Raw genomic sequence first — 16,654 nt, 5'->3', positions numbered from 1 at the left:
GCAATTTAATCCAAATTCTTGAAAATTTTACTATGAGTTTCTTATTGAACTTTCAGTGCTCTAATATGACTAGAATTAGGCTGGATTTCCCTTAGGGCTCAATTAAGATTTTGTCATCTTAGATTCTAGCTGAAGCAAGTCTGTTAGGAAACTTCCTTAGTCCATCTCACCTTGCTGGATAGGGCCTCTTCCAACCTAAGAAGACATATTTAGTGACAATTTAATCTGGTTAAGTCTAATGTCTTTGTCACTGTGCCATATAACATCTCTCAGCTATATCTGTGCTCTTCTACTCCATTCTGATATAAAAGGCAAACTGTTTGTGATTCCCAGTAATTTCATGTTCAAATTGTTTTCTTGACAACAACACTGAAATGCCTTCTGCAGATGTTTTTCCAGATTTCTAGTTTAACCTATAGTTCTTCCATTCAATTAATACTCATGTCCAACCTGATTAGCATTTGAAGATGAATGTTCTAATTTCTCGACAACAAATAATGGTTACACTAATAATGATAAATACTGTTTTATTCTCTTTTTTGTTTACTCTATAAATATGTTTAAAAATAATTTTATATTATGTCAGTGAACTCCCAATAATAAAAGATTAAGCAAACTATGGCATTTCTTTATAAAAGCATAACAAAATATGCAGCCATTCTAAACTACCGTTTAGAAAGTTCGGAGTATAAGACGCATCTGAGTATAAGATGCACCTTAGTTTTTGGGAAGAAAATAAGAAAAAAGCTGATTGGCAGTGGATCGGAATACCCCCAATCAGCTGTTCCCAGAGGTGAATTTTAGCCACAGGTTCCTTGGTTGTGAGCTCTCCGCCTTGCTTTTTTTTTTTTTTTTTTTGCTTTTTTTCCCTGCCTCTGAAACTTCTGAAACTCTGTTTCAGAAAAAACTTATTTTCCTGCCTCTGAAAATCTCCAAAACAGAGCTTCAGAAAAAAAGCCTTTGAAGCTCTGTTTGAGGGCTTTTTTCTGAAACTCTGTTTGGGGGCTTCTTTTCTGAAGCTCTGTTTGGGGGCTTCTTTTCTGAAGCTTCGTTTCTGATGCTTTTTTCAGCCTCTGAAACTTCTGGTTGAGAAGCTGGGTGGGGCTACATTTGAAGTATAAGACGCACCCAGATTTTCACCCTCTTTTGGGGGGGAAAAAGGTGCATCTTATACTCCGAAAGATACGGTACTGAAAAAGTGCTAATATTGTAAGCAGTTTTAACATTTGTTTTAAACAGTGCAAAAAGGAAAATGGGCTACCAATCAGAAATTCAGGTTTTGCAGAAAAATATTCGTAGGCTGGAAGAACATTTAAAAAAAGTAAATAAAGACCTTTATGCTGCTGAATTGGCTTATGACGACGCCAAAACAAAACTGGATGAACTGAACGAAGGCATTGGTAAAGAAAAATCACGTTTCAAGGTTGTTTAATACTACTGAATTTGCATTGTATTTAATTATAAGATGTTAAATTATTGCATTGAACAGAATAGAATATTTTTTAAAAAATTTGATTTATATGCCGCCCTTCTCCGGAGACTCAGGGCAGCTTACAATGCGTTAAGCAGTAGCCTTCATACTTTTGTATATTTATACAAAGTCAGCTTATTGACCCCACAAACTGGGTCCTCACTTTACCTACCTTAGAAAGGATGGAAGGCTGAGTCAACCTTGAGCCTGGTGAGATTCGAACTTACAGTAATTGCAGACAGCTGGTGTTAATCACAATGCTTTTAGTTTGCTGAGCCATCAGGCCCTTAATATTACTGCATTAATCCAATTTTGTATTTAAAGAAATTGTTTTTTCTGGAAAAAAACAAGATTTCAGTAATATTTATTTCATTTCTGTGAAAAACTTCGTATCTGACTTTTTTTTCCTAGTTACAGAAGCTTGCCAGGTCACTTTTTCTAGTATGTTTTTGACCATATTTTGCATTATTCTTTTCTATTGCACTGTTTGCAAACCTAAACCTAGGAACAAGCATCACTATTCAAGAGAGATATTTGCAGCTAAATACCCTGTTTTTCCCAAAATAAGACATGCCCTGATAATAAGCCCAATCGGGCTTTTGAGTGCATGGCAATAAGGCCAAGCGCTTATTTCAGGGTTCAAAAAAAATATAAGACAAGGTCTTATTTTCAGGGAGATTTTTACATACATTGCTAATGAACAAGTATATTGTATTCTTTATCCAACTCTGACAGGATGTCAAAATCTGCATCTAGCATAAGTAATCATTATATGTTACATTTCCTATGACTTATAGTTGAATTTTACTAAGGTTTATGATGATTTCAAATTTCTGTAATTGAAAATATACTTCTTATAGAATTAAAAAGTAAATCCTTCTATTAATCAGGAAAGAGAAAGACATGATATATATGAAAGAAACTAGAGTAATTTTTAATTGGGGTATGATCCATTTGCTATCCCACAATCAATAAGAAATATCAGTAACTAAATAAAGAGCCAGTTTGGTGTAGTGGTTAAGGTGCTGGCCTAGAATCCAGGAGACAGCTCTAATCCTGTTTTAAGCATGAAAATCAGCTGTGTGACTTTGGGACAGTCACTTTTTCTCAATCCTACCCACCTCACAAAGTTGTTATTGTGAGAAAAACAGGAGGAGGAAGGAATATTAGGTATGTTGAGTTTTGGATAAAATAATAAAGACAATATAAAATCTAACAAATAAATAAGAGGAATGCTTTTTACTATAGTGCTTTCTTCTCTTTGCAACACTATACTAGTTCTGACACTGTTCTATATAATTCGGCAATTTCCTTATTCCCCAGGAGAAATTTTAAAATGTTTGGGTAACTACAAAAGAAAGAAGCAATATTTGATTGCCTGCTTCTTAAGGCTAAGACAGAATGACTGGCCCAGAGTCACCCATTTAACATTTGTGGCTAAGGTGGGACTAGAACTCACAGTCTCCTGGTTTCCAGGCCAGCACCTTAACCACTACACCAAACTGACTGTCTCTGGGAAATTACTCTAATTATTTTCATGGAAGAGTTCCATCAGTGGAAGATAACCTATAGAAGTTCTAGTACTTGCATTATTGAGACACTGTGTAATATCACTTACCCTTCCATCAGTAAATGCTGGTTTCTTTTTAAGTTGCATTTTCTTCCTGGGGCTACTTATAGGGGGGCGTGGGGGACAGAAGGAACAGAAAATGCTTCAATAAAGTAATCCTGTAATATGGCATTAATAATTAAAACTACAGTATGTAGAAATAGTGACCCAAAAGTTAAGAATGCTTCAGCCAGCCTTTAAAGAGCATATGTTAATGGAATACTTAAATTGGCTAGTTACAAAAGCAATCCAACTGACCCCTTTTCATCTGATTTGCAGATTATTTATTGCGGTAGTTTCTGTACTTTTTTGTCTACTATTGATTGCAATTGTTCTTTTTATGTTATAGAATTTGGAAGAGAATATTAAAAAACAAATTAGAGATGAAATAAGTGCTTGGAAGCTGACTCAGGTAAGGAAAATAACTTTTTAAAATATTCAGATTTTTTTAAAAAATATATTCACACAACCTCTTCTGTATAATTTATGGCATGATGTATGGGAAGATTGCTTGGAATGCTAAGCTATATATAGACAGCATTAAGATCATTTTACTATACTAAGGGTACTTTAAAGAAGAATTTACACAAAGCTATTTTCTTGGGTGTCTATTTATCTTGCCTTGCAGGGGAGGAACCATCAGCCCTAGATGACCATATGATCAAATTGTATCTTTCTTTTTTAACCCATTAATACATCTCTTTTTTCACTCTATCCCCTATGCAATCAATTTGAAACAGATTATCTAGAACATATTTTTACACCAGGGCTCAATCTAATAATATGTGAAAAAATGATACATGCTATATACAGAGAGGAGGGTTTTTTTCTTTTTTAATTTAAAGACATATCTGTCTCAGATATGTACTTTTGATAAAATCAGACTGTCTATTTCTGGATGTCTCCCTTTAGTTCAAGTACTTCAGTAAATGTTTTATAAACGTTTTATTTTATAAACAGAAAAGACTTAAAGCACTACAAGCAGAGTTAGAAAGAAAGAAAAAGGAGCATGAGAAATTAGTGGAAAAGATGAAGAGTAAATTAAAAAAATATGAGCTGCTTTCAGCTGAACAAGCAGAAATACTAGAAAAAAATAAAGATGTGCACAAAGAACTTATGGAGGTAGGTTAAATAACAACATGTTGAAATGTTGCTTCATTATACTTCCCTTGTTAAGTGCTTTTGCATTTCCTTCACAGAATATAATGGAACACAAATTGGCATTTGGAATAAATCAACATGTCAATATGAATTAAATGTAAAATAACTTCTCTGTGGCTATAATGGCTTCAGTGATATGCAAAAAAAGAGATTGAAATAATTATATTTTCAAAATGGAACATTAAGGGCAGTGAGTAATACTATCAGCTCTTCCCCAAGGAACAAAACTCAGTAGAATCAATGTGATAAAGACCATAAGGCTTATTGGGAATGTAGGAGCAATTGTACATGTTTGTTTTTACTTGTACATATGTTTTAGTGAAAACTAGTATTATGTAGGCATCCTCATTCTAAGAGTAAAACGTTTTATGTTTGATTCCTTAATCGTTAATTAAAAATGTCCATCACTAAGATCACTGCTGCCCTCTGTATTCCATGGGTTCTGGGTTTTATTGGGGCCTAGGAATCTTAGCTGCTAAATTATTAGTTCAGCTTACTCCAGAGGAAACACTACAAATTCAGTTTTGCAGCCACTATCTCCAAGTGGTAGAGTGAATGACATTCTACTGGTGGGAACTTTTCACTAATCCATCTGCTCAGCTGTAGTGATTTTCCCCATCTTTCTTGTAGCCATTATAACTTGCCAGGTTCCTCTGTCTTCCTCAGGCATTCTGTGGGATGGCTTCGTCATTTTCTTTACACTTGGCAGGTTTTGCCCTCCCCCCACCATACATTGAAATGATAAGAAAAGATGAAAGTGGATTGCCAGTTAATTCACTGCTTGTTTCTGTGTCTTTCCTTTTACTATCTGGAGGGAGCAACTTACTGACTCCATGGATGAATAAAGTACAGTAGTGGAAACATTGGATAGAACTGTTGCTAAGGATTTGAGAGACCTGGCCAATGACTGTATGGAAGTGATAAAGTTTAATAACAAATGTATCAGACTTCATTTTGATTGGAGTCTATTACTCTTTTTTAGTCTGCATTTGTATTTTTCAGAAAATAGCTGAATTAAATCAGAAGATCAAAGAACTTGATGATGATGAGGAAACTGTGAACAATGAATTAGAAAATAAAAAGAAATGTGCTCAGAACCTATTAGATGATAAAAAGGTGAATGTGTTAATATTAGCATCAATAAGTTTTGTTTATTTTCAAATGCTAAACAGATGCTTGTCTTCCCTTATCTTGAATATATCTAAACCTTTCTGTATGTGGTACAGTATTCCTTTCCCTTTCTTAAGTGAACCTAATCATATCCTTAATCTTGAAATGGAGTAAAATACAAATTCATGTTGGGGTCACTTTCTTTATTATGAGTATGGACTCTTAATATTTGGGGGACTTTGAAGAAAGGAAGGTAAAGATTACTATGAGGAAGAAAAAGTATTCAACTCTGATAGAAATAGCCTGCTGATTATACCTTTGCACAGCAGATGGCATCTTTTTGTAAATTATGGTAGATGTTTACTGCTGTAGTTGTCTATATTAGCAAATGAGATATTTTGTCTATTATTATGAATACTGCGTTTATGTAAATGTATTTATAATTGCAGGCCTTTGTATAAAATGTCTTATGTGTATTATTGTTGTGTTGCATTGGATTTTATTGTGCATATTTGTAAGTGATTGAGAAATTAATGTGGCTAACCAGGAGAGTTCACATCTATAATTTAATCAAAACAGTGCTTTTAATCTTACTCTAGAGTCCCTAATTCTTTTTTGAATAATAATAAGAACAACAGCAGCATTGACAAAAGTCCCTTGTACCCATGGGTAATTGGGCAAAATGGAGAATTACTGTATCACCTAATCCTAAAGTACTGTATAATGGAAAAAATGCAATCACAAATAAATCTAAAAATAGTCAGAGAAATTGTATATCTGAACACCCTTCACCCTATCACTCTTACCTGATAAGTGAAATTAGGCAAAATAAAAAAATCGAACAAGTACTAAGCAATATAAATTAAACCAGGATATAGGAGAAAAGGAAATCTAACTAAACATAATTTATGTCAGTACTGTTCACAATACATATCCATATATTTTTATCCTTGCAAACTATCCTTGCTTCTACCATGTCTATGGATCAGTTTGAACAAACCAATCAGCTACTATGTTTCATATAGTGCCAAAAAGATACAGTATTTTGCATTTCCTTTATAGGAAATTGCACAAATAGAGCATCAAAAACAAAGAAAGCTCTCTTGTGTTACCATGTTACTGGGAAAATACTTCCAGAACAACAATGAGAAAAATCAGATCTTAAAATAATAGTTGTTTGTTTGGTTGGTTGGTTACTTACTTACTAAATTTGTATGTCACCCAATCCACGATCAAGCAACGGGTGGTGAATAAAAGCACCTGTCATAAAAGCAAAAATGTAAAACATTAAAAAAAACATTAAATATTAAAATTAACAGAAATTAGGTACAATGTGGATGTGGATGGGATCTTCTTCTTAATCCATTAACTATCTTCAGCATGGAATGCCCTCATCAGGGTCCCAGGCCAATCAACAGAACCAGGTTTTGAGGCTCTTTATGAAAGTCAAGAGGGTGGGGACAGATCTCAGATCTCAATGGGCATGATGTTCCAGAAGGCAGAAGCCATGCAGAAAAAGCCCTTCTCTTGGACTGGGCCAGTTGGAAGTCCTTGACTGGCAATGTCTGTAGCATGCCCCTTTTGCTGGAATGAGTTGGGCAAGCCAGTCCTATTGGGGTGAGATAATTCCTCGGGTAGCCTGGGGCCCATGCCAAAAAGCACTTTAAAAGTGTAACCAGCACCTTGAATGGGACCTGGAAGTAAGCTGGTAATCAGTGCAGCTTGTACAACAGTGGTGTTACATATCCACATGACTGCACTCTGTGCTAGCTGTAGCTTCCAAATATTCTTCAAGGGTAGCCTATGTAGACACATTGCAGTAATCCAAACACAAGATGACCTAGGCATGAGTGACTGAGTGCAAGAACTAGTGATCCAGGAAAGGACACAACTGGTGTACAACACAAACCTGGGCATAGGCTCTCCTAGTAATATCATTATCAATAATAATATTATTAATTTTGGGCAAAAAAAGAAATCCATCATTAGGAAACATCATAGCCCTCCTAATTCTATATCAAGTAAATATTTTAAAATAATTGCATTGAATGTTGACTCATATTTAGATGTAGAATCTGGGATGCATTTTCTGGTAAAAGTCATGTAATTTATTGTTTTGCAAGACTTCAGTTTCTGTATTTAATTCTGCGTTTGATTTTTTTTTCAGTTTCTTTTATATTTCATATTACTAAATTAATTGCTATTTATTATATTTTTATCTGCCTTTATTACTTAGTATTTATTACTTAATATTACTTATTATTAGTGACTTTAGGCAGTGAAGTTACCTAATATTTCTCCCTCTTCCTATTTTCTCCACAACAACCACCCTGTAAGTTGAATTGAGAGAGAGTGACTGGCCCAAAGTCACTCAGCCAGTGGCTATTGCTATGTATTTGCAATAATTTTATTTAAAATGTTTTATCATTTGCTCTGATCTCTATACCCTACTTGGCTCTTTTGGGTGGCATGGCAGAGTGTGATTTGGGTAGGAATTAATACTCTTCAGGGGGAGAAGTGATGAGCCGCGGTGGTGCAATGGTTAGAGTGCAGTGCTGCAGGCTATTTCTGCTGATCACCGGCTGTCAGCAGTTTGGCAGATCGAATCTCACCAGGCTCAAGGTTGACTCACCTTCCATCCTTCCGAGGTTGGTAAAATGAGGACCCAGATTGTTGGGGACAATATGCTGACCTGTAAACCGCTTAGAGCAGAGGTCTTCAAACTTGGCAGCTTTAAGACTTGTGGACTTCGACTCCCAGAATTGAAGTCCACAAGTCTTAAAGCTGCCAAGTTTGAAGACTCTAGCTTAGAGAGAGCTGTAAAGCACTATGAAGCGGTATATAAGTCTAAGTGCTATTGCTACCTTCTAACTTGTAAGAGGGAATGGTACGTATTCCCTCCTGAAGAGACCATTTCTCATTTCAATATAGTAGACAACTATGCAGTCTCCAGGTTATGCTTTCTGGGAGGATTCTAAAGAAGATGTTAGGGCTTCAGCTACAAAGAATTCTATAAGAAATGAATTATCTGGATCCACTTCAGCCAATAATCAAACCTGGGCATAGCCTGAAACAGCATGGTAGATAACCATGGTCTGGAACTTGGTGGAGGGAGGTGGGCCGCTCAATTAGACTTCTTGGTGATATTACTATTGACTGTGTTATTCTTCTGAACCACCTTTGAGGGATTTGGAGCTTTAGACATCATGTGAAAGTGGTTCCATTCCTTCCTAAGTGGGCAATTCTAGTCATTGATAATGGGAGATTAGTGAATAAGCCTCCAATATGGAATGTCTATGAAGGTGACGCAGAAAGTACAACCACTGATTCAGTGATTAGACTATTGATGAGGGTAAGGAGCAGTGGTGGGATTCAGTCAGTTCTCACCACTTCGGGAGAACCGGTTGTTAACTTTCTGAGCAGTTTGGCAAAGTGGTTGGAAGAAATCATTAGGGCAGAGAACCGGTTGTTAAATTATTTGAATCCCACCACTGGTAAGGAGTATAACACCAATGCTTCAGTAACTAAATTGGTTGCCAACCCCAGTTCAAACTATATGATTGACCTCCATGTAGCTTCAGAATCATCTCTTCCAAGTATGGTCATTCTTCCTGACGGTGAAAATCATTTCTTATATACTCATCATGTGAAACAATAATAAAAAGCAAATTAAATTATTTAATTTGGTTTTAATTAAGTTTCTAACTTTTGTATTTATGTATTTTATTTTGTGCCTGTTCACCACCCTGAGTCCTTTGGGAGTAGGGCAGTATATAAATTTAATAAAACAAACAAAAACAAACAAAACAATAAAACAAACAGAGGAAAGACATATTGAGCAATGCACAAAAATGAAATTATCTCATTTGTAAAACATATTTCAAAACAATAACTGATTTAAACAAGGGTACCTTTACTGAAATCATGTTACCTAACTTGCATTACATTTTCAACTGCAGTTATGAAAATAGTTCTGTTTTGGGATAAGTAATTTAATGCATCATTGCATGTAATTGTGCTTTTAAACCTTTTTTTTTTAATTTTCAGGAGAAATATTTAGGCATTTCAAGCCAATTTACTAAAGTCAATGAGGAAATTGCACATTTACAAAAAGAAATTGCAAAATTAAGTGCTTTAAGGAAAGGACAGGAAAGCCAGATAGACAGTGTAGAAAAATCTGTAGTCATGTTGAGGTAAGAATCACATTCCAATAAATAATGCATAGTGTTAAGTTGGGAGCAATGGAATGGGAGCTTTCAAAAATTTCTCACTCTGAAGCCCCTGTCCCAGTCTCTTACATGTGTTCCCCAGGACTCCAGAGGACATTCTGAGAGGAGCACAGTTTGATCACAGCAAAGAAAACTGAAAAGCTGTACTGTTGCAGTTTAAATACATACAAAAATATATGTATGGGAATGTTTTTCCCACCAACACAAAAATAAGAGATAGGGTTCCTGACAAAAAGGACATGGGGAAAAGACAATACTGTACATGACACAAATTATACCTCAGAACAGATATAAATCAGATAACAGTTGCAAAACCTTTAGAAAATTCCAGTGAACATAAAGAAAGACAATAAATAATGTTGTGGCATCTTTAACACAAATCAATTTATTTTGCTATAAAATTTTGTGAAATATGGATAAATGCACAAACACACATGACTTACACACATTACACACACACACACACACACACTACATACATACACCATTTAATAAAATGTATTAAACATAAGGAAAACAACACAATGAAGTATTACTGTGGTTCATATATCCTCTGGGGTTCATAGTGTCCTCTCTGACATTTAATTAATGCATGATTAATTTCACCTATATCTTTATCATCATGTTACATGTGAAACCACAGGATGTCTCAAGATATGAAGTACGTCTATGAAATCATTTCAGCTTGTAAAAGCTTCTTTGTGAAGAGTTGTAAATCACAGACATCTATCACAGACATTTCTTAGAATGATAACATTTGCTTTGTGATATCACAGTCTCAGTTCCATACATTATATACTTATGCATGACCCAAGTACAAAAGGGATGAAGTTTGTGTTGTGACAATCTGACTCATGTTTTGTCATATGCCCTGGGTACTGATGGTAAATAAACTGTTTTCAAGAACTATAATCATGGAATATTGTATAGGACGAAAACTGATCTTTCTTCTATTCCAAAGAAATTAGAACCCTTTTTAAAACATTCCTGTATAACTAAACTATGCTTTTTATAGTCTTTATGCAGGCATATAGGGACACCAACAAACAAACAAATACTGTATGTAGACATAATTGGATGAACAAGATTAGAATCAAATAGATTACATAATTAAAAAAAAAACAAAAGATGGAGGCAATCCAGTCAATCAAGACATTTTCAGATACAGATTGATGAACAGACTATGAATTGCTAGTTTTAAATATATGAAATTAAAGAAAGTAGGTGTGCCAGCACATTTTAACCTGGAGGCCTTATAAACAGAATATAAGATCAATGTAAGATACATGTTTAATATGCTTATATCATACAAATATGAATTGGAGGATCAGGAAAGAGCAATGATACCATGAAATCAAATACAGCCAACAATTATGAGGAAGAACTAATAACTTTTCAGAAAAAGCTGAAGGAAATGTACTGATCTCAATCAGAAATGTAAACAGAAAAAAATAAGAACAATAAAATGAGATATGTTGTTTTAAGATCAGGGAAATCACAGGAAATTTTATAACTAAATTAGGAATATGCAAGAGCAATCATTTGATGGAGATTTTTAAAAAAGATAGGAAGAAGCCTATTGTAAATTTAACAGTGGGTTTAGAGAATGAAACATTTTAGAAGGGCAATATATTCATTAATAAGAGATAGATTAGTTGAACAGAAAAGCACTAAGCACAAAGGAAATGCCCACTGAAAAGGGAAGTTAAAGTATTAACACCTCTCCTTCAACAAATATGGAACAGGCTGCATGGCATACAGATTGGGTAAGATTGCATATACTGTACTTGTACCAAAAAAGAGGGGATGCAAGTAAATGTATGGATCACTGAATCATTACAGTGATTCTCCATGTAAGCAAAATTCTGCTTAAAATCTTGTACAAACTACAGAGCCAGACATGCAGAAAGAGGATGGCAAATGAATTAAGTTTCAGAAAAAATAAAGGATTAAGAATAATCAGCTAATATGATCAACAAGCAGGAACTTAATTATTTTGGATTCTAAGTCTCCTTGGCAAGATGGAGGAAACTAGGTATAACCACAGATATGTATGGATGGGCTCAAGAGCATTAACGAAATGTCCTTAGAAAAGCTAGTTAGTCAATAGGGACAGTTCAAGATGGAAAACATTTCTTTGTGTACTGTAGTCACCAGGATCTGAACCTATTTGCTACTAACTAGAAGTTTTAACTACTGACAAGAATGTGTCCATTTTGTTACACTTCACAATATTGTACCACAGCTAAGCTATATGTATGTTTTGTTAAAGATTAGGGCTTCAATCTCTTAACTTTCACTTAAAATGTTTTAAGTGGTACCAGTTGAGATACATATGTGACTTAGTTTAAATCAGGTTCATGTGGTTTACATTATTATATAAATTTATATTCTACATCTATAAAATATCTTTGGAGGTAGGTGTGGGTGTGGGGGTGTGTACATTTAGATTTAGCTGGATTGGTACTGAAAAGAAATGGCCCAATAAACTGTACATGCACATTGCCCTTACACATTTATAAAGCATCTCACTAGATTGCAATCACTGTTTCCGCATGAGCAGTTTGCCTAATAGTTCTGAGTAATTTTTCATACAAGTAATGATATATTTTCTCTCCCTTAAAGAGAAAAATATACCAAAATAAAGTCCAAGGAAGAAAATACTCAGAGATTAGTTGATTTTCTCTATGCCCGGCTGGATGCTGTTAGAAAAAAAATAAAGACAGGCAACATAATATTTGATGAGCTGCTGTGGAAAAGACAAAATGATTTGAAAATTAAGAAGGTTTGTGCTATTTACATTATTATTATGTTTCATTTTTCTTGATAAAATGAATATGTACTATAGTTAAATTGATTTCCTTTTCTGAGAAAAGTATAGCAAACAATATATGGGCATTCTGGTGAACCATCTTGGAAAAAAAAACATTAACCAAAAGACACTATGTCCTTCCAATGTGGACACTTGTTTCTTATTAATAGTTTCCCTATGAAAGTTCCATGTTCATGTAACACGTTTCTAACTAATGGTATATGGGAATGACCATGGGAAATAAGGCAAAGAAATGCAACCAAAGGATCTGTTGGAGAAAAGGCAGCTGAGCTCATTAAAAATTGAATGTGGGTGTGGCAAGGAGCTCAGAAGAGACCCTCTCTACTTTCTTGGGCTGTAAAGGTGGGGGAGGGAGAATTTGCAAGTTTCTGTTAAAATAGCTTTACAATAACGTAAAACTAGCTCATCTGCTTGTGTTTCTTGTCTGGTCCACCTTATAAGCTGATAGTAACAAAATTGACACACTGGAGGACCATTAGATTTCATATGTGAATCTCCAAGTATAAGATAAATGACACATAGGAGTTCCCATACGATGAGTTCTGTAGCTGTATAATGCTGATACACAGCCATACAAAAGTATCAGTGCAAAGTTGATCATCGATTGAATATATGTGCAATCCCCAACATAGGACTGGAACTGTAAGTATTTTTTGTTTCAGTCAGATTGCTTACTGGAGTTAATGAAGATGCTGTTGGTTGATCTAAGCTTCCCAAGTCATAAACATGCAACCAGAGAGCCTTCCTTGATCTTAAAATATGTATTGCATTTTCCTGTTCCAGAGAGTAAGAAATATAGTCTCCTAAAAAAAGTCCCGGTTGTTTTCCTTTGCAATTTTTTCTCTTGAGACTATGTTTGGCATCTAAAATGGGTCCCTTAAGCTTTTTCAGAAAATGATTGAAAAATTTATCTAAGCCCTTACAGAACCATGGTATGCATTAGATGAATTTTGTCCTGTCACTTTTTCTGTTACTAATATACTTCACAAGCAAGGTGGTATTATGGTAGTGAGAATGTGTTGTGGGATACTGAGGCAAATCTGTATCTTATATACTTGCATTATGCCATTGAGTGGAGTGTGCATTGCATTATGACTTTTGTCATTTGTCCCTCTTGACTGCCCTTGCCCATGCTTGCAAAGTTGTTGGGACAAGAATAAAAATGAAAGATGATCCTAGATCTTTACAGAGATAAAATGAGAGATAATAATAAACACATTAAAGGTAAAAAATATTCTCCAAAACTTTTTGGAAGATTATAGTGGAACAGAATAGTTATCTTCCATTCTGTTAACAGCAGCCTCCATTGTATTTTAGATATTTCCACAAATAAAATGTGACTTTTATTTTCTCATACCATAGATTACTCCTTTGTATTTTAGTATACTAAAACTACTATACTTCAGTAGCATAGAGTACATTTGGTCAGTGGTGATTGTCTCATTGGTTGCACCCTTTCTTGTGCAAGGACTCTCTATTTGATGGCCTAGAACATTGAAGTACACTTTACAAAGGCCTGTTCTTGAAAATGTAGAAGCCACAGTTAGTGTAAAATGTGTCAGTAGGGCTGCTTATTGGAATATCTTTTACAAGCTTCACAATACCTAAGGCAAGGGTCCCCAAACTCTTTAGCTCATACACCTCTTCATGAAGTTTCGGATTGTTCATTGACCCCTAAACATTTATTACATGGAAATAATTTGATAAATACTATTTTAAGTAATAGTACTATGGATGATAATAATAATAGTTGTAAAATAGTCAAAATGCCCAGATTAAAATATTGTGGGATTTCCAAAGATAAATTGATAAAGTTTTGTCAGATAACATACCAGATTTAACTGTGGTGGAAAAGAAAAGCATGGATAATTGATATGGCAACCGTTGGAGATAGAATAGAACCAGTGGTGGGATTCAGCAAGTTCGCACCACTTTGGGAGAATCGGTTGTTAATTTTCTGAGCAGTTTAGCAAACTGGTTGTTGGAAGAAATTATTAGGCCAGAGAACCGGTTGTTAAATTACTTGAATCCCACTACTGAATAGAACACAGAGAATGGAGAAGATCACAGAATATCAAGACTTGAAAATCAAAGCTGAAATATTACGGAATGAACTGGCTATGGCACCACTTTCCTATAATGCATCATTTCACATTATTTACATAATAATTTTCTAAAAAGTCAATCAAAAATAATAATGGAACATTTGCTGACTTTGTTTTAATCTTGTAAAATGGCCAGAGTCAGTTTTATAAAATAGGTGCTATACAAATTAAATAAATAATAAATAAATAAAATTATTAAAAACAGAACTAGCACAAAATTATGGCCAAAAACAAACATGCCTTAAAAATAGGTAGGGACTTTCCTTATAAATAATGATACAAGATACATATTGACATGCCTTAGGCGTCTGTTTCTACTGGTGTCATGGACTTAGAATATCTATATGTGCACATTAATGATGAGTTTGTAAAAGAACATTAATGACAATACACAGTTTTGTTAATCAAGGTGAGGTATTTGGATGGTATAAGGCAGGGGTGTCAAACGCGATTTCATTGAGGACTGCAACAGGGTTGTGTTTGATCTTCAGGGGATGAGTGGACGTGGCCAGGGTGCCATTGCCAGCACAATGTCACACATGTTGGGGGTGCCTGTGGTGGCTCGAGCGCTCTGCCAGCGAAAATGGGCTCCTGAGCTTGGTTTTCAGTTGCCACAGTCTCCTGAAACCCTCTGCCAGCGAAAACTGAGCTTGAAGCACCGCAGGCTGGTCCTTTGCTGTTTCCAGGGTGGCCCCGCAGGCCAGATCTAAGTACCCCATGGGTTGGATCCGGCCCCCGGGCCTTGAGTTTGACAACCCTGGTATAAGGGAACATAAATTAACTTACTTGATTCTAATCTTTTCCCTATTCTTAATAGAACAGGTGAAGGCCAGATATTAGAATAAGGAAGAATGGTAGAACTTTTTGTTACTAACACCTAATAATCTTTAATGAAATTTCTCTCTATTTTTTTAGCCTTTATTTCTTCACCTAAGATGTTGCTATCAGGGTGGGAAAGAGCAATGGAATGAAGTTCTTCCCAATTCCTAGTTAGCAGACTATGCTAAATCAGGAAAAATTGAAAATAACTATTTGATACCAGCTACTCTGTCTAATCATAGAAAACTATTTCAATATATAAGGAATAGTTACAGATAGTCATTGTTATTGACATTCTGTTTTTCTTAGCAGTACAGCTTAGGCAGCACTAGAGTTTACAATTTGTTTCTTTTTTAGCTTTATTTTTTGCAAGAACAGTTTCTAAAGTCAAAAAGAATGTGGAATAATAAAAAATACTGTCCGTCTTAAAGTTGAATTATCCATTATGCATGACATGTCACAGAAATGTTATTATCTCCCTCTTTTTTTGTAAAGCTCAAAACATATCTTGTGCTTCACATTTTTTCACCTAATCCCTATCATTTGCCAATCATATTATGTAACAAGGCAAAATAAATGCACAATCTATTAACATTATAAGGCTAAAAAAATCTTAGAAATAACGAATGGGATGGGAGGGTGGATTTAAAATAGGATACCAGTTTTGCTAGTCTTGTCATACAGGGATATCCTTAGCTTCATTGAAGTATTTTGGCTTTTAAAGATTCAAGCATGACATCCAAGGTATAAATTTTTCATGTGTACATTTTTATTAGTATTTCATATTGGTGTATGAAGTATTGCAGTATTCCTCCCTAGGTAATAAAAAATATCACTGAGATGTCATATAGTATATTGAGTTGAGAATTAGTTCATACTGATTTGTGAGTTGTCAACATTTTACCCATGGATAATTATCCAAATGTTCATCTCTAATCTATCTTGTAATGTCCTTGATATCGACTATGTTCTCCCAATATGTGCACAACACATCAAACTGTAGCAAAATCAGAGCAGAAGGAACAATGTTGTCATGGGGTGATTTAACCCACTGTGAATAAGCTGAATACTGTTCTTAACATATGCTTCTCTTGAAAGGTGCCACTATTTTCAATAATGCAGCATACTTGGGGTTCCCAAGTAGTTTCTAAAACAAATTTGCTAAGTTTATAAGGTTTTGTGTACCTTCAGACCATTGAACTAGCAATTCAGAACTGCCCATATTGACCCAGTTTGGATAATCCAATTTATTTTATTTTAACATGCAGGGCTTATCTTGCTTTATTTCTTCCTTTGTATGTAGAAGAAGCCAAGAAG

General features: G+C 34.8%; 1 protein-coding gene across 21 annotated transcripts in view; it reads left to right on the top strand.

The window, feature by feature from the left end:
- The window catches only part of CCDC178 (coiled-coil domain containing 178), a 134,005-nt gene that overhangs the window by 39,868 nt on the left and 77,483 nt on the right, over window positions 1-16,654 (top strand). For 17 of the 21 annotated variants that reach the window (XM_087890521.1, XM_087890527.1, XM_034429694.3 and 14 more), the window contains 6 exons: window positions 1,240-1,423; window positions 3,430-3,492; window positions 4,041-4,202; window positions 5,244-5,357; window positions 9,399-9,544; window positions 12,206-12,365. In XM_087890521.1, coding sequence (XP_087746647.1) covers window positions 1,240-1,423; window positions 3,430-3,492; window positions 4,041-4,202; window positions 5,244-5,357; window positions 9,399-9,544; window positions 12,206-12,365 — 829 coding nt within the window. Of the gene's footprint in view, window positions 1-1,239; window positions 1,424-3,429; window positions 3,493-4,040; window positions 4,203-5,243; window positions 5,358-9,398; window positions 9,545-12,205; window positions 12,366-13,075; window positions 13,277-16,654 lie in introns of those variants that run through there. The other 4 variants (XM_087890523.1, XM_087890530.1, XM_087890529.1 and 1 more) reach the window with 4 other exon arrangements.

This window comes from Pantherophis guttatus, chromosome 3 (genome assembly GCF_059756535.1).
Source record: "Pantherophis guttatus breed Tessera chromosome 3, ASM5975653v1, whole genome shotgun sequence".
Classification (NCBI taxonomy): Eukaryota; Metazoa; Chordata; class Lepidosauria; order Squamata; family Colubridae; genus Pantherophis; species Pantherophis guttatus.
Note: the sequence above shows the minus strand (reverse complement) of the source record. Positions and strands in the feature narration are given on the sequence as shown.